The sequence below is a fragment of the Anolis sagrei genome, chromosome 4, assembly GCF_037176765.1.
Source record: "Anolis sagrei isolate rAnoSag1 chromosome 4, rAnoSag1.mat, whole genome shotgun sequence".
Taxonomy (NCBI): domain Eukaryota; kingdom Metazoa; phylum Chordata; class Lepidosauria; order Squamata; family Dactyloidae; genus Anolis; species Anolis sagrei.
In genome coordinates, this window is record NC_090024.1 from 195,456,363 (window position 1) to 195,475,083 (window position 18,721).

At 40.4% G+C, this 18,721-nt stretch overlaps 1 protein-coding gene across 6 annotated transcripts in view; it reads left to right on the forward strand.

Annotated features, from left to right (window-relative positions):
- Window positions 1–18,721, forward strand: part of SRGAP2 (SLIT-ROBO Rho GTPase activating protein 2) — a 236,183-nt gene that overhangs the window by 169,525 nt on the left and 47,937 nt on the right. For all 6 annotated transcript variants that reach the window (XM_067468057.1, XM_067468059.1, XM_067468060.1 and 3 more), the window contains 3 exons: window positions 608–709; window positions 2,616–2,813; window positions 13,077–13,161. In XM_067468057.1, the coding sequence (XP_067324158.1) occupies window positions 608–709; window positions 2,616–2,813; window positions 13,077–13,161 (385 nt within the window). The remainder of the gene's footprint in view (window positions 1–607; window positions 710–2,615; window positions 2,814–13,076; window positions 13,162–18,721) is intronic.

Below are 18,721 nucleotides of genomic sequence, written 5' to 3' on the forward strand. Positions count from 1 at the left end.
ATCCAGGTACTTCTATATGTGTGTGCATCTATTTGAGAGTCAAAAGAAAAAGCTAACACACATTCTAGTTATTTTCATAGCTTCACATTGTTGCTTTGAACTTTACCCAAAATGCACATTAAAGAATGCGTTTTAATAATAGTCAGAACTCTGGTTAGTTACATAAAGGTCTGATGCTTGGTATATCATCAAAGGGTGTTTCTTTAAATATTTGTATGCTCCTCTTAATATTATTGAGAATTTCCATAGCCGAGCAGGGATTTGAACTTTTGTCTTCAATGCTCTAACCACTTTATAACAGGAAATTTCTAAATAGCCATAGTTCCCTCTTCTATCAAAACAAAGAAGCTGAGGTTCTAATGGTGCACATCTCTCTCCCCCCCCCCTCCAAAAAAAAACCCTTGGAGATTTACTCAGAGTTTTTAAATTACTGAGGCTATAGATTTCATAGCGGTATGTGGTTACAGAATTTGTAGTCTGCCCACAAAGACTATCCTACCTGCATATCCCACCTAGATGGCCAGGCCACTATTCTGTGGCCCAAACCAGATCAAAACTAGAGAAGGCAAGTGTCCAGATTGTTTCAAAGGTACCTCTTCCCCGCCAGGTCTCCCAAATATGTGCCCAGCAACCTGTGCAAAGTGAATTGGTTCAGAGATGTCAGCAGCTGCAGTCTAGGCTATCAACTCTGAAGATTGAAAACGAAGAGGTAAGCAAACACAAAGTAAACACCTTTCAGCAATTTCCGTGATAGTATATAATTGGTTTTTTTTTAAAAAAAAATCCGTAATCTTGTTTGTTTGTCTGGACAGCAAATTGAGAAGAAAGTTAACTGAAAGCATGAGAGCTGGAATCCATTTGTTTCAGACAGAATTTCTAAGGCAAACGGAATGCTGTCATATTATACATGTCCCTCATTTTGAGACAACAATATTTTTGTGCAAACTATCACATTGTGGACACATATTTATTTATTTATATATTTGATTTACTTCACTTGTATACCACTTTTCTTATGGGGGGGGCGGACTCAAAGCAGTTTCCAACATATTTATGGCAAAATTAAATGCCTTACATACATATGAAACCTAACATAATACAACAACAACATATAACTATCAATTAGATCATTAAAATGTAACAACGTTTGGACATTAAAACATGGAGTTAAAACATATTAATATAAACATTAAAATCACATAATCCAAAAATCGTAGTTCAAGGCATTCCAATCAGTTGCACATAATCCCTCATCATTCTTTGCATTGCTTGCTGCCCAAAGGCGTGGTCCCATAGCCAAGTTTTTACTTTTTTTCTGAAGACTGGCGGGGACGAGGGACAGGGCCTTTTCTGTGGTGTCCCCTCGGCTGTGGAACGCCCTTCCCATGGACATTAGATCAGCCCCTTCGTTAATGGTGTTTCGAAAAAAACTAAAAACCTGGCTGTTCGAACAGGCGTTCGGTTAAACAATGCAATGTACACGATGAATATAGGAAACGGAATTATGGAAGACGAATTGGATCACGATTCTAGTTACGAGACGTTAATGTGTTGTTATTGATGTGTCATTTTGTATATTATGCTGTTAATGGTTTTTAAATTTTGTATGCTGTTGGATTGACTTTTGCTCTTGTTGTAAACTGTGTTGAGTCGCCTACAAGGCTGAGAAATTGAGGTATAAAAGCAAAGTAAATAAATAAATAAGACCAGGAGGGAGGGAACTGATCTAATTTTGTTGGGGAGTGAGTTCCAAGAGAGGGAGTGCACTGGAATATGTCAGTCATTTCCCATGTTTGTTGCGATAACACTGAGTGGCTGTGTTATGCTCCTATCAATATTGCACATACTGAACTGTGGCACACAAGCACTGCACATACTACATTTTCCTACATGAAGATCATCTTTGAATAGGTAAAGACATGCATGACAGGATTTTTTAAGTATAAAGACAAGCAAATATAATGCTAATATATAAAACTAGCTATTGTAAGTATTTTGTAAGTCTTTTAAAAGCATAACGCTATGTTTTTTATTTGCATATAACATCATTTATCACACCTCCCCATTTCATAATACATTGTTCAAATTGAGTGAAGACTGGAAAATAATAATTCCTGAAACCTTGGAGAGACAATGTTGGTTAGAATTGACAATACTGAGCTGGGTGGATTCAATAAAAGGAGATTGCGGTGTTTCATGTCTGTGAGATAAACACAGGTTCACAATAGTGAGGGAACTAAAACGTGGAGAGGGGTTCAACAGAAAGTTCACCCCTAAAAGCATCAACCTCTGCAAATTCAGTACAAATTCAGTACACATTCAGTCCCAAGGCAGCAGTGTATCAGCCAATGGCATCAAAATTTCATTATGAGAAGCTGCAGTGTAAGATGTCACTTGGCCCTCAGATAGTGAGATTTACTCTCCAGTTAGGGTACTCCGTAAGACTGAAATCTCAGCCTCCTTCTTCTTAAAATTTCAAGGCAATTAGTTGTCTTGATATTATGTTTGAACGCTGCTAGCCCAGCAGGCAAAACATAAATTGGCACTTCACACGGTTCAGTGTATTTTTCCTACATTTTTTACTTCTCCTTTGTTTTTGTTTTTTTCTCTCCAAGGTGAAGAAGACGATGGAAGCCACTCTGCAAACTATTCAGGATATTGTTACGATTGAGGATTTTGATGTTTCTGACTGCTTCCAATATAGCAATTCCATGGAGTCTGTAAAATCAACGGTCTCTGAAACTTTCATGAGCAAGCCAAGCATCGCCAAGAGACGGGCCAATCAGCAGGAGACAGAACAGTTCTATTTCACAGTAAGAGAGTTAATGTTTAATGCACTTCCAACAAAACAGACACACGCTGGAGCTTGAAAATTGTATGTGTCACATACACTTTAGGCTAACAAGCTATTAGAGTTGTACTTGTAGTGAATAATGAGAATGGTCCACCTACCAGATCAATGACTATCTGATTTTGTTTGATCTTTCTCTTCTGCTCCAAAACTTAGATTAATTGTATCTTATTTAGAACTAGTATGTAAATAAAAATGGCATCACTTCTCGCCCACACACTCAACCTGGGAATATTGCTTTTTATCACTTCATAAACTGAAATGTTTTCAGGTTAGCAGATTTAGCTGGGAGGAAAAAACACAAAATAGTTTAAAGAATAGTTTAAAGAATATTTTTGGTAAAAGGGCTGCTGTGCATTTTTCCATATAGATCTTCTTAATGCTATCCTATAAAATGGATAATAACCTGTTATCCTACGGCAATTAGGAGCACAAGTTGCATGAAAATAGCCTGCAACATTACTAGATGAATGAACCTTGTGTGCAGCTTTGAATGCACACTTCTCTTTTTTTAATTTTTGTACATAGTTGGAATCTTGTTGACTCTTCAAAAATTATATATGCGTAGCTTTAGTGTCCTTAAGCCCACAAGCACAAACATACATACAGTTCTTTTCTCTCTTCCCAGATGTCTGATGGGTAGAAGTTCAGATTTTAAAATTCAGACACTGTGGTATAAATGTCATGCAGCGTGCTTCTATTTGTCCTTGCAGTGTCCTATTCAATAGTGCTGGACTGAGAAATGAAGTATCCGGGTTTTCCTCCCCACTGTCCCATTAAACTCATTTGGCTCAGGGCCCTTCCAGACAGGCCCTATCTCACAGGATCTGATTTAAGGATTGAATCCCAGGTTTTCTGCTTTAAACTGGATCATATGGGTCCGCACTGCCAGATAATCTGGGATAAACAGAAAACCTGGGATCATTTCCTGGAAGGGCCCTCAGTCTGACTTAGCTTAACCCACATCGCAGTGTTGCTATGAGAATAAGTTGGGGAGGGCACAAGCCATGCACACTGCTTTGATTTAGTTAAATGTAATTAATTAGTAAATAATGATATGAAAGAAAATTTGATCAGGGGGATGAGTAAATAATGATATGAAGGGCCTGGGCTGTGGCATAGCTAGTTAGTAGCCAGCTGCATTAAATCACTACTGACCGAGAGGTCATGAATTCAAAGCCAACCCGGGTTGGAGTGAGCTCGTGACCATTAATAGTCTAGCTTGCTGTTGACCTTTGCTGCCCTAAAGACAGTTGCATCTGTCAAGTAGGAAATTTAAGTACTGCTTTATACAGGGAGGCTAATTTAACTAATTTACAACACCATAAATAAAAACCTCCCAGCAGTGTGCGTAAGAATGAGAAAGTCCTCCATCAGGGTCTCGGTGTCACAAGTGGACGGTGAAGCAGCAGCTCTCCCTGTGGCTGGAATTGAGCATGCCCTATTGAAAAAGCTGGAATGTTAAATTGTCTCTGTGTCTGTCTATATATGTTGTATGTGTAATGGTATTGAAAGTTTGCCATGTATATGTGCATTGTAATCCGCCCTGAGTCCCCTGTGGGATGAGAAGGGCGGAATATACTGTAAACAAATAAATAAATAAAATGAAGGAGAATTTGATCAGATAAGAGCATGTGTATAGAAGTTTCTCCACCCCAACTACTCTGTGACTGGACATTCTAGAAATCGATGTCGCAATATTTATAATTTGTATACCTCTTAAAGGAGCATGATAATTTAAAAATGTACTCCATATTGTGTCAATTACTTTGGGAAATAGGATCATTTATGTTGGATGTGCCGTAGAAATTTTGTTTTGCATTATTCTCTTAGACAAGCACTCAGATACTTCAAAAGCCACATTAAATTAAAAGGCCTGCTTCAAAGATGAATTTATCAAGAAAATGTAGGTGGGGGAAGTGTTCCAATTCAGAGGCAATTGATTTCCTGAGCAAAATGCTTATTTAATTTGACCCCCCGCCCCCAAGTATTCTTTTTGAAGTAGGGAAGGGAACACTCTCTATTTCAAAATGTGCAGGTACTAATTTTAGTTATATGGGGTACTTTCCTTCAAAAGGTTTAAGTACCATGCTTGCACACAGTGAATATCAATAACGTTAAATATCTACCTTCAAGAAAGAAAGCGCCATTTGTTAAGTCATACATCTCTATGCAGGATAAACAAATTGTGATGGGAAGAACCTGATATATGAATTAGCCCCCTTGATTAATCCACTCCATATAGCCTTCCATGTTTAGGTTTATAAATATCGCTAAGAAGACTTTCTGGCTTTAACTTAAAATTGTAAGATAACTTGTTCAATGTAAAAATAGGTAGTGAATGAGCATTAACGGTAGGGGGGAGATGCAAAGAACAAAGAAAAAGAACTGTGCATTTTAATTTGACATACGTTGGAAAGAAAGTGAGAGATGGGCTGCTTTGAACATATTTATAGCACTCCAGGATGGGTCTAAATTAGACCTTAGAAATTTGACATTGTAAAGGCTTCATGTCCTTTGACACCTTTTTCTTCCAGTCGCATTAATGCATAGTGGGAGCTTTATTCAGTGTTGCACTGAAATGTCAGTTTGCTGCAATGAGATAATTGAGTTCATTTCCAGAAGACAACTAAAAGTACCTTTAGACTTCATTATGATTGGTTAAATCTAACACAGTATGGTTGCAGCCTGGTGGTTTTTAATTTGATTTGATTATCTTCTTCTTTTTTGGCCTGAGTTAGTATTGTAGAGTCCAACTGTAGAATGCAGTCCTCAACAGACATTCTTGAGACTCAAACTATTCAGAAGTCAGTGATATTTGCTTCCAGGTATATGAGGTTGGGGTCAATGTACAGTTGCATCTGCATGTGTGACCTATCAGTCGGAATCGCAGCTCTAATACTTATTTTGCAGTTCTGATTTGGGAGTGGATTGGTCACATTTTAACTCTCACCCAGGCAAATTGGACAATTTATGACACACACACACTCCCATCACATTTTGTTTTTGAATTCATATCAAATCAGGTCTACAATGTAGGAACTTTCTAACATTATCACTTGAAGAGTGTAAACAATGGTCCCAAATTTCAGCCATCTAAGACAAAGTTTTGTTTGATCCATTAATCGTGTTATTTGTATTCCACTTTAATGAGTCCCAAAAGTGGCACTCAAACATTTTACAGAATAAAAAGAGGTTCAAATAGAAATCGCTTATAGTTAAAACATACAAAAAGTTAAGAGTAAAATAATATTAAATGTTCTGTAGAATTACAGTCATATACAGCATTGAATTAAAAGCATAGATTAAAGATAATACAGCACTAAAGCAGAAAACCCATTAAGTAAACAGTTGATTTTCAAATGTCTGCTATAATAGAAAAGATTTGATCTCAGAAAGATAACAAGTAAGGAACCAGCCTAGTCTCTGTAGAAGGGAGGAGTGTAAGAGCAGCCTTGGAAATGACTTCTGCCATTTTCCCACCAAATTATCCTATGAAGAGGTTGGGATTGAGAGAGGCTGCTTCCCCGAAGATCTTTGAATTGGGCAAACTCATGTAGGAAGCTAAATCCTAAATTAAAGTACTGTATGGAGAAAGACCAATAAACTAAACTGAATGAGGGTTACAGAGATGCTCAACTTTATTAGTCCAAGCCAGTATTCTGATAGAAATATTGGCCAATGTCAGCATGCTAACATCAAAGTCTTTCATAGCCAGAATCACTGAGCTGCTATGAGTTTTCCGGGCTTTATGGCCATGTTTCCAGAAGCATTCTGTCCTGATGTTTTGCCTGGATCTATGGCAGGCATCCTCAGAGAATGTGAGGTCCAAAGTGGATAATGACGTTTGCATCTGTTCAGCTGTAGAGGGGGACTGATGGTATGATTCCTTTGGTATAGGACCTCACAAACATCTGAGGATGCCTGCCATAGATGCAAGTGAAATGTCAGCAAAGAATTCTTCTGGAACATGGCCATATAGCCCATAAAATTCACAGCAACACAGATTTATATATTTGTTTATTGGATTAATACTCTGTCTTTCTCCCAGAATGATATAGATTTTCAAATTTGAACCCAGACAGGCATTGCTCCACACTCCTCTTCCACCATGAAGACAGAGCCAGATGTTAAACCACTCTCCCAATGATCCACCCACTTGCCGACACTTCTGCTGCCAAATTTAAAACCCATTTTCAGTAGTAAAGGGGTGTATAATCTGGCAGCAGGAGAACAGGGCTAAGAAGATGGATTGTTGAGAAAGCGGTTTAAAATCTGGCAGCAGAAGGAGACAGTCTTGATGGTGGGAAGGTGGTAAATGGAGTGAGGGGGTGGTGATTTTGGCAGGACATGGAGAGGCAGCAGAAGGAATGGGGCGTGGAGGTTGAGTTAAGCAATAGCTACAAAGTAGCAAATCAAATCTACACAAGAGCAACCCACAAATGTGGGACGGTGGTGGTAGTTAGTAAAAATTCTTGGGATTCAGAATCTCAGTTCTGCTTTTTCATTTGTTCTGACTCTATTTCTAGCTTCAGAACTATTGTTTCTATCCTGTACTCCCCATATATTATCAGTAAGAGAAATTTCATGCCTCACAACTGCATTTTCAGAATAAGTGTAGGAAATATTATGCTAAGATGTAGCATAGAATAGCAAAGACAGACATTTTAAAAAAGAGTGAATAATGATAGTTAAATGTTAATAATACAAAGACCCTGTCGAGCTCTTCATCTTTCAAAATACTTTGCAAAATTCTTTTTTAATCTACAAGATTTCAAAAAATCCACAAGGTTTCTGGAAATATTATTCACAGCCTTGCCTGTATTCAGTGTAAGGATGGTTTTAAAAAAATCAATTTACTGTTCTTTCTCTCTCTAGTAATTGACAGTGGAGCATTGCATTGCTCTGTTCTCCCTCGGGCATTCTGGGAATATTTCTGCTCAAACTCAGTGTCTGTCTCAGCTTTGTGGTTGCTTTGTTTGTTTGTTTTTTAAAAGGAGCTGATCTATCTACATTCTAAAAAGGAAGAATTAAATATCTGGTCATATGACAGAAGGTATTTCCATACAGCTTTGAAAGCATAACACTATGCCTTGCCAGTGAAGTGGGAAAATTCACATTGGGTTACAAATCATTTTTTTCCCTCTTGCAGCTGCTTCCTACTGGCAAATACCAAAGTGGAGGATAGTATTTGTATCTGTTTGGCTGTAGAAAGGACTGATGGTAAGATTCCTCTGGTATAGGATAACACATTCTTCCATCAGAGAATTTGATAGCAAAGAAATGTATGATTTCAGGCTGCCTTTGCCTAGTTGGATTTGACTTTGAGTGAATTACAGCCAGACTAGGGATATGCTATATTTCTTGCCATCTAAGACACATTTTTTCCTATATAAACATCTCAAAAAATGGGGTGTGTCTCAGCATCGCAAGTGTATCTTATGTATTTTTGTTGGTGGTAGTGATACTGAAATTAGTGTGCGTCTCACAATCTATGTTGTCTCACAATTAAAGAAATATGATAATTTTTGTATTCTCTGAAAGGTTAAATTGCTTATTTAGGTGCATAAAGGCAAAAACATATTACCTTATATACTCGAGTATAAGCCTAATTTTTCAGCACATTTTTATACTGAAAAATGCCCCCTCAGCTTATACTTGAGTGATGGACCTGGCGGGAAGGCATGGGGCTGAGAGAAGCCCTTTGCAGAGCTTCTACCAGCTGCACACCTCCCCCCCCCCCTTTTTGACATAGCCACCCAGCTGTGTCGCTGTGCCAAGACGGGAGGAGAGGAAGGTGCATGGCTCGTGCTTTCCCACTGGGCCTGGTCTGGCCTCTCCACTGAGAAGAGAGGAGAAGCTGCATGCCTTCCTCTTCTTCCCTCTCAGCACAGCAACCCAGCTGGGTCTCTGTGCCAAGAAAGGAGGAGAGGAAGGCACACAGCTTCTGCTGTCCTTTCGGTATAGCAACCGAAAGGACAGGAGAAGCTGCATGCCTCAATTAATGTAATTTTATTGGTATTGGTTTTTATTTTGAAATTTACCAATAGCTGCTGCATTTCCCACCCTAGGTTTATACTCAAGTCAATAAGTTTTCCCAGTTTTTTTGTAGTAAAATTAGGTGCCTTGGCTTATATTCGGGTTGGTTTATACTTAAGTATATATGGTAAATGAGAATGCCTGTCAATGTCGAGAAGATACTGTCAGGCAAATGTAATTAATCTGAAACATGCCATACTTAAAACAAATGACTTCTAACCCAATCTTGGACTGATGCAGTGATACTCAAGATTAAGCAATAGACTTACCAGCAATATTGTTTTAAGTGCTATGACCCCAGTATAGCCATTATTTCATACTCTCGTCAATAAAAAGTTGGTGCCATCAACCATCTAGTTTTATTTATATGTGTTCAAAAGTAGAAACATGACCTGGAGGAGTGTTGACCAATTTATTTTATCAAGAAAATCAGAAAAACAAAAATGAGATAATTGTCTCAAAGGAAACTTTTGTTTACCACATTTCCCAGTGTCAAACTACAATTTTTTTCAAACCACAATTTGCCCACAAATACCATCAAAGTCATCTGTTATAAGATGGAACCTTTTGTTCGAATATCTAGACCACATTGTGTGGTTCTCTCTGTGTGTATTCTCATAGCTACCTAATAAGTTCAGAATCTTACCTTGAGATTTAAATTGGCTGTAGGCAGGCGATCTGTCATGTCTTATTATCAGGTGGTTATTTGTTTTAATGGGGCCTTGACTGACAGCAGGGAGTAAGCCATTGAACTGTGAACATGGCTGTGATGAAAGGTTTCTCTAATCACTGCTCTTTGGCATTGTGTTTCCTGCATGTCTCAGGATAGTGTGGGTTGCTTTGAATTCTTATTTAAATCCTACGTTTCTTGGCAGTAGGAGTAATTTTGCACTAAGCAGTGTGGTTAATTTTGAGGCTTTGTGAGAACTTATGGTAAAGGTTGTTGTTGTTTTTTAAAGTCCTCATTAGTAATATTTTATGATAATGTTTCCTTTTCTTCCTTTTCCCCTTCATTGCTTTGATTTTTGACAGTTTGGCCTTTAAAGTGGTTCATTTAACACTGCTTATTTTAACTACATAACATCATAATCTGTAATGCTGTAATTAATTGGCACAGTGAAATCTAAAGTATTTCACCCTAAGATTAAGTAGGGAATGAATGTGCAGAGTATCAGTAATCTAAGATATCAAGGCACTTTGGTATTTAATGACCTTTGTCAGATAATAACATTAAGGGATGACTGCCTTTGTAGAGAACTCTTTTCAAGTTACTAATAGTAATTCAAATAGAATGTAGTCCAAACCTTCTTACAAATGGCATTTGTCAGATTTCCCCCTATCCATATGGAAAAAAACAATGGTCTGCAGTTATGAAATCAGTAATGTGCTCTGAAATACCGAGAAATTTGTGAGAAAGAAGTTGAAAGCTTAATGAGCAGTTCCAGGTGTGAGGGGTCCTCAGGAAAAGTTCTCTAGATATCTCCCTACCTCCAGCAACATCCCTCGAAAATTTGGGGGCAATAGAAGGACAAGTAATGGGCATGAAAATACAGGCAGTCCCGGAATTAAGAACATCCAACTTATGAACAACTACTAGTTACAAATGGGTCTCTTCCTCCCTACCATGCAATCTTAGCGCTGAGCCAAAATGTGTCTGTATCTCTAAACCCCCTTTTCCATTTTCTTCCTATCCATATCTTGCAAATCCGTTTTCCCTTTGCTCCCTACGAGTCTCTCCAAACTCATTTTCTCTTTTCTTCCTATCCATATCTCTTCAATCCCCTTCCCCCCTTTCTTCCTGTCAATCTCTCCAAACCCTTTTACCTTTTCTTCCTATCTATCCAAACTCCTTTTCTCTTTTCTTCTCATCCATATCTCTCCAAATCCCTTTTACCTTTTTTCTTCCTATCGATCTCTCCAAACATTTTTTCCATTTTCTTCCTGTTGATCTCACCAAACTCTTTTTTCCTTTTCTTCCCACCCATATCTCTTCAAACCCCTTTTACCTATTAATATCTCCAAAAATATTTTCCATTTTCTTCCTATCCATCTCTTCAAACTCCTTTTTCCTTTTCTTCCTATCCATATCTCTACAACTCCCTTTTTCTTCCTATTGATCTCTCCACTCCCTTTCCTTTTATTCAATTTTCAGTTGCAGCTTTCTGCAGAATTTGTAGTTTAGTGAGTTTTCTGAGGTTTGTAGTTTAGTGAGTCTCAGGACCTCTCTGGCTGAGCAGTTTAAAGACTCTTCCCTAAACTACAAACTCCAGAATTCTAAAGGAGGCAGCAACCAGATTTAAAGTGGGAAGATGCTCCCGTGCAGGCATGGGCAAACTTTATCCCTCCAGGTGTTTGAACTTCAACTCCTACAATCCCTAATGCCTACCAGCTCTTAGGAATTGTGGGGGGTTTACTTCCAAAATACCTGGAGGGCCAAAGTTTGCCCATGCCTACTCTAGTGTGATGAGGTCCGAAATCCCGTTACTCCTCCCTGTATTTCTCCACCTCTCCTCTCCTCTCCTTTTCCGGCCTTTTAATTGCCTTTCAATTGACACAATGCTATGCAATGCTGGGATTTGCACTTTGGTAAGCCAGTAGCCTTCTTTGACAGAGAAGGTTAAAGAACTTGTAAAACTACAGCTCCCAGGATCCCATATCAATGAACCAGGGTAGTTAAAGTGGTGTCAAACTGCATTAATTCCACATTGTGGCTAAATATGGATGAACTCTGTATTACCAAAAGATGAGAAAGATCACAGAATGTAGTGAGTAAAACAGAGTGTGAGAGGTTAAGGATGTAAAAGAGGGAGAGAGTGTGCGGTAGCAGCTTTACTGCTTTGTAAAAAAAAACCAAACAGAATATTTCCTTTGCATGTCACTGTAAAGATATTTATATCTGTGTTTGGACTGTGGGGTGTTCATTGTCCAGATGTTCCAGACGTTCAGCTACTAATGTGGATTTATAGTTGCGAAAGAGAGAACTCAGCTGGACAACAAACACTAGAATCACAGAGTTGGAAAAAGCCTTGAAGGTTAACTAGTCCAACTGCTTAGAACTTTTTTTTTAACAATACCTCCCCTTTCTGCCATTAAGCCTTTGGGAAAAAAAATAGTTTCCCGTTTGGTCAAAAACTGCCAAGGATGGTGACTGGAAGTGATGTGGTGTCATTTCCAATTCATCTGATACTCATGGAGACAAAAATTGGCCCTTGCCTCTATGAAGTTATCTAGCCCTGACTTTGAATACTTTGTAGTCATTGCCTTTATGCCCTGTTTGTGCCCTTCCACTTTATGTCTGTGGTAAAAGAGAGAGAGAGAGAGAGAGAGAGAGAGAGAGAGAGAGAGAGAAATGGTTGTTTATTAATTCAAATAATCTGTTTAACCTTAGATATGCTTATATGTAGGACCTTTAAAACTTGGCATTATCTCTTTTGGGTTCAAAATTGATTACCAAGTGCACCAAACTTTCCATTTCCAAAATAAGGTGGGGAAAAGCTTAAAGCCTCTACCTATTCCTTCATGTTAGTGGTTCTCAACCTGTGGGTTCCCAGATGTTTTTGGCCTTCAACTCCCAGAAATCCTAACAGCTGGTAAACAAGCTGGGATTTCTGGGAGTTGTAGGCCAAAACACCTGGGGAACCACAGGTTGAGAACCACTGTATTAGTTGTTCTTCCAATTCATTTGTTGAGGAGTGGGCAGAAGAATGTGATCAGCGATGCAAGAACCCTACTACTTTAGTAATGTAGATATAAACAAGATGTTTTGCAATATTCACTAATTAACAGCCCATAAGGTACTAATAAGCCTACTTTGAAACTCACAAAATGTGGCAGAGGAGAGAAAGCATGAGGCCTTTTAGAAATTGAAATACTGTCTTCGTGCGATGCAAAACCTCAATCTCTAAGATTTAAGAAATCTTTTTCACGCATCTGTGTTAGGTTGGGTGTGTCTGTGTGACAGATATTGATATATATGATGTTGTTACTGCTTGGAAAATATGGTTGTTTGATTTGCCCTAAGCTGCTTGTTCCACAGAAAGTTTGCAAAAGTTTGTGTCAACAAAAAAGCAGAATTTCTTGACGTTCTTGATCCATTGTCCTACAGTGTTTGCAAAATCGGTGTTGATTCCTCTCTCTCTCTCTCTCTCTCTTTTCTCTCATTCTTAAAAAAATCAATGTCCAATAGAAGTTGAAGGAGTATCTGGAAGGCAGGAACCTCATCACCAAGCTTCAGGCGAAACATGACCTCCTCCAGAAGACTCTGGGAGAAAGTAAGTCTTGGAATCACTTTATCATCGGGTCAGCCTATCCCTTGTAATTACTGAATTAGGCAGCTGACTGAGCATAACCATCTTGGATTATCGATGCTAAGTGGACCAAGTCATGTTTTATGGATTTATTATTCCATCTCTACTGTGCTACTTAAGTAATGGTGAAAAGGGAGTGCTTAATGAGCCAATAATGTGCATCATCTCTTTGTTTAAGTGAAGCATATGCCTATTCTCTCCCCCACTCCCCCAATTATTACACCATTTTTACAGAATCAGATTGGAGGAATATTTTTTCTCTCTCCAGGCATCCAGATATTTTATATATTCTTTATCCTTTTGTCATTGGATTTGCTTGCTTTTCATCTCAATAGTGTGCTTTTAAGAGAAATTAAGGAGAACATGTTTTCTCAAAGATAGAATTGTGTTGCAGTATGGAGAGCACAGCCTGTTGGCACTACCAGCCATTGAAGCTGGAATGATTAGTTGCCTGACACCATTAGTGAACCAAGATGCCATCAGAAATTATGTATCTGTGCACCTATGAAAATCCCATCTGTTCAGCATCTGGAGAAAGGAAGGCTAGGCAGTCATGATGCCACAGTACCATTAAGTTCTCTATGCGTCGAACAAGAAAATTGAACACACACAAGCACATAGGTTTGTGTTTCTCCACATAATATTCGCTGCCTTCTGTGATAAACACATTCCTGGGTTATTGAAGGCTGAGACATTCAAGCATGAGCAAGGCACCTCTTAACAACTATTTCCCACACTGTTTTGTAATGCCTTTTTGGACAGGTTAAAATTATGTTGCCAGTCCTCTGAGCTGATATAAAACAATACGATACACACAATTATTTGGGAGGACATGGAAGTTGGCATATACTTACATACATATCAGTATATGTATGTATTTTTCTAAGGCAGGATCAGAAATCTGCAAAAGAAGGAGCTGCTAAATGTTAATCCTAAATCCAATTTATAAATGCCGTTGAACTAGGGAGTGCATTATTGAAATCTTTTAATAATGTTGGCTCTGCTTCATTGTGTGAGATTGCTTGGCAGACTGTAAAATATGTCTGGTTGTCTAACTTTGGAGGAACTCGGCATTGCTTTGTGTCTGCCCCCTGCTCCCTCTGCCTTGTGCTTCCCTTTAAGGTGACATTTGACTCCTCTTGCAAATTACTTTAATCTGTAGATGACAAGTTCCGTTAATGAAAAGTACCAGCAGGTCTTTCAGCCTGCAAGTAATTATTTCCCTACTTTCCATCTGCATTTGTCACTGTAATACTAGAACCCTTTGATGTTGCCATAGCCATGTAATTTATACCTATGAATATTCTGTGATAGAAATGGGACAGATGGTAAGAAACTCTGGTTTGGAATAATGCTGTTATAAATTATGCACTATTCTAGGTAATTGAGGTTTGTGTTGGGAGGGGGAAAGTGACTGTTCAAAATGTGTTATTTATTTTCCATGATCAACAATTAGCCCCATTTACATCACTTCTTATTTAATCTTGAGCTGTCAGGCCAGAGCCTTAGTTGATGCAAATCGACAACATTCCAGTGGTAAAATAATCTTAGAGCCCTTCCAGATAGGCCTTATCTCCCAGAATCTGATCCCAGGTTTTCTGCTTGAAACTGAATTATATGAGTCTGCACTGCCAGATTTTATTTATTTATTTATTTGTCATGTCAGAGCAACCAGTCCATTATACTACATTTCTAACAGAACAAAGCAAACAGACAGAAAAATACACAACTTGTGAGTTTGGTAGCTGGTTAAATGTCCTTTGACCAGTATCTGGCCACTTGGAGTGCTTCCGGTGTTGCTGCAAGAAGGTCCTCCATGGTGCATATGGCAGGGCTCAGGTTGCATTGCAGCAGGTGGTCAGTGGTTTGCTCTTCTCCACACTCGCATGTCGAGGATTCTACTTTTTAGCCCCATTTCTGAAGGTTGGCTCTGCATCTCGTGGTGCCAGAGCGCAGTCTGTTCAATGCCTTCCAAGTCGCCCAGTCTTCTGTGTGCCCAGGAGGGAGTCTCTCATTTGGTATCAGCCATTGGTTGAGGTGCTGGGTTTGAGCCTGCCACTTTTGGTCTCTCGCTTGCTGAGGTGTTCCAGCGAGTATCTCTGTAGATCTTAGAAAACTATGTCTAGATTTAAGTCGTTGGCATGCTGGCTGATACCCAAACAGGGGATGAGCTGGAGATGTCTCTGCCTTGGTCCTTTCACTATTGGCTGCAACTTCCCGGCGGATGTCAGGTGGTGCAATACCGGCTAAGCAGTGTAATTTCTCCAGTGGTGTAGGGCGCAGACACCTCGTGCATAATGCGGCATGTCTCATTAAGAGCCACATCCACTGTTTTAGTATGGTGAGATGTGTTCCACACTGGGCATGCATACTCAGCAGAAGAGGGAACTAGAGAGTGTGTGGCGTTCAGATCCGAGTGAGCCAAATCGAACACGGTTTGTGTCCTTTTTAAGGGCATATGCCGCAGCAATAAAAGCCGCAAAGAAGGCCTTCTTTGCGGCCACTATGGCGTCTGCAAAGAACCGTCCGGCTGAGCTGTTCCGAATTGTCAGAGGCCTTTTAAATCCCACCACTCAAGGTGGGAACCCTGACGATTCGACTTCTCGGTGTGAAGCTTTTGCTCAGTTCTTTACAGACAAAGTCGCCTTGATCCGTTCTGGTCTGGATACCATGTTAATGGCAGTCTCTGAGGATGTAACACGAGCACCTGCTTGTCCAGTTTTGATGGATTCATTTCAATTGGTGAAACCCGAGGATGTGGACAAGATACTTGGAGGAATGAGGCCAACCACATGCATCCTGGACCCCTGCCCATCCTGGCTTCTAAAGGAGGCCAGAGGGGGATTGGCTGAGTGGGTTAAGGTGGTGGTTAATGCTTCCCTTCGGGAAGGCAAGATTCCAGCGAGCTTAAAACAAGCTATAATAAAACCGCTGTTGAAGAGACCATCACCGGACCCCACTAAATTCGACAACTATCGGCCAGTTTCCAATCTCCCCTTCTTGGGCAAAGTCTTGGAACGTGTGGTGGCCTCACAACTCCAGGTATTCTTGGTAGACACGGATTATCTAGACCCGGCACAGTCTGGCTTTAGGCCGGGACATGGTACCGAGACAGCCTTGGTCGTGTTAGTGGATGATCTGTGCCGGGAGCTCGACAGGGGGAGTGTGTCCCTGTTGGTGCTGCTTGACCTCTCAGTGGCCTTCGATACCGTCGACCACGGTATCCTTCTGGGACGCCTCGCAGGGATGGGTCTTGGAGGTACTGTTTTGCAGTGGCTCCGGTCATTCCTGGAGGGTCGATCTCAGAAGGTGTTGTTGGGGGACACCTGTTCAACCCCACAACCATTGTCTTGTGGGGTTCCTCAGGGCTCAATATTGTCTCCCATGTTGTTTAACATCTACATGAAGCCGCTGGGGGAGATCATCCGGAGTTTCGGGGTACGGTGTCATCTGTACGCGGATGATGTCAAACTCTGTCACTCCTTTCCACCTGCTACTAAGGAGGCTGTCCAGGTCCTGAACCGGTGCCTGGCCGCTGTGACGGTCTGGATGAGGGCGAACAAATTGAAATTGAATCCAGACAAGACAGAGGTACTCCTGGTCAGTCGCAAGGCCGAACAGGGCATAGGGTTACAGCCTGTGTTGGATGGGGCCGCACTCCCCTTGAAGATGCAGGTTCGCAGCTTGGGTGTGACCCTGGACTCATCGCTGAGCCTGGAACCCCAGGTTTCGGCGGTGACCAGGGGAGCTTTTGCACAGCTAAAGCTTGTGCGCCAGCTGCGCCCATACCTTGGGAAGTCTGACTTGGCCACGGTAGTCCACGCTCTGGTTACATCCCGTTTAGACTACTGCAACGCTCTCTACATGGGGTTGCCTTTGAAGACAGCTCGGAAGCTCCAACTAGTCCAACGCTCGGCAGCCATGATTTTAACAGGAGCGGAGCGCAGGGAGCATACAACCCCCCTGTTGCGCCAACTCCACTGGCTACCGGGCTGAATTCAAAGTGCTGGCATTGGCCTTTAAAGCCCTAAATGGTTCCGGCCCAAGCTACCTATCTGACCGCATCTCTGCCTATGAACCCACCAGGAGTTTGAGATCTTCCGGGGAGACCCTGCTCTCGATCCCGCCTGCTTCTCAAGCTCGGCTGGCGGGGACGAGAGATAGGGCCTTCTCGGTGGTGGCTCCTCAGCTGTGGAACGCCCTTCCTACGGACATTAGACTGGCACCATCTCTAATGGTATTCCGCAAAAAGGTGAAGACCTGGATGTTTGTGCAGGCGTTTGAGTAATTTAGTGCAATCTGGTAATGGAACATAGGAATGGAACAATGGACGACGAACCTGGACTACGCTTGGATGATGAGAAGATTGGGTACGGTTGTTTTTTGTAATAATTGTGCATTGTAATTGCTTATTGGTAATTTATGGATAATGTGTTAAGTCAATTGTTATATGTTGTATGGAACCACTGCTGTTTCTACTGTTTTTACTGTTTGTGAACCGCCGTGAGTCGCCTTCGGGCTTGAGATACAGCGGTATATAAGCAAAGTAAATAAATAAAGTAAATAAATAGCACAGCGCAAGGGCAGATGTCTTCACTGTATTATTTATTTATTTATTTATTTTATTTTTATTTAGTACACTTGTATACCGCTAATATCTCAGCCTAAAACGACGACTCATTGCGGTTTACAACATTTAAAAACAACAATATTCCAATTAAAAATATAAAACACATACATATACATATATCTGGTTGTGATCCCCAGGTTGTGCCAGTCAGCTTTCGTATGATATTGTTTCTAGCACCCACTTTTTGCTTGATGTACAGGCAGTTCTTCTTGTAGGTAAGAGCACGGTCCAGAGTGACTTCCAGGTATTTGGGTGCGCTGCAATGCTCCAGTGGGATTCCTTCCCAGGTGATCTTCAGAGCTCGGGATGCTTCTCTGTTCTTGAGATGAAAGGCACATGTCTGTGTTTTAGATGGGTTAGGGATCAGCTGGTTTTCCCTATAGTAGGCAGTAAGAGCACCTAGAGCTTCGGAGAGCTTCTGTTCTACAGTCTCAAAGCTCCCTGCTTGAGCAGTAATGGCACGATCATCAGCAGATAATATTACTGCCAGATAATATGGGATAAACAGAAAAGCTAGGATCAGATCCTGGCATATAGGACCTGCCTGGAAAGGCCCTTAGACTCTATCTCAGTTTTGATATGTGCCAGATAATTTGTATCCTCTTTTTTTCTCTCTTAACTGCATTTATATAAAATATTGTCTGTATCAGCACCAGACACTTGACCCTTTTCTTTCCAAGTTGGAAGAAGGTTGGTAGAATGATTTTTGAAAAAATAAACCTGATAACAGAAATAATAATTTAAAGCCATGACTACTAAAAGAAATGGAATACTGTGTTGTCAATGGCTTTCATAACTGGAATCACTGGGTTGTCCTGATTGTTTCATGTCAGGAATTCCCCAGTTTTTTGAGTGTTCCTCTTTATTTACTGTCCTGATTTTAGAGTTGTTTAA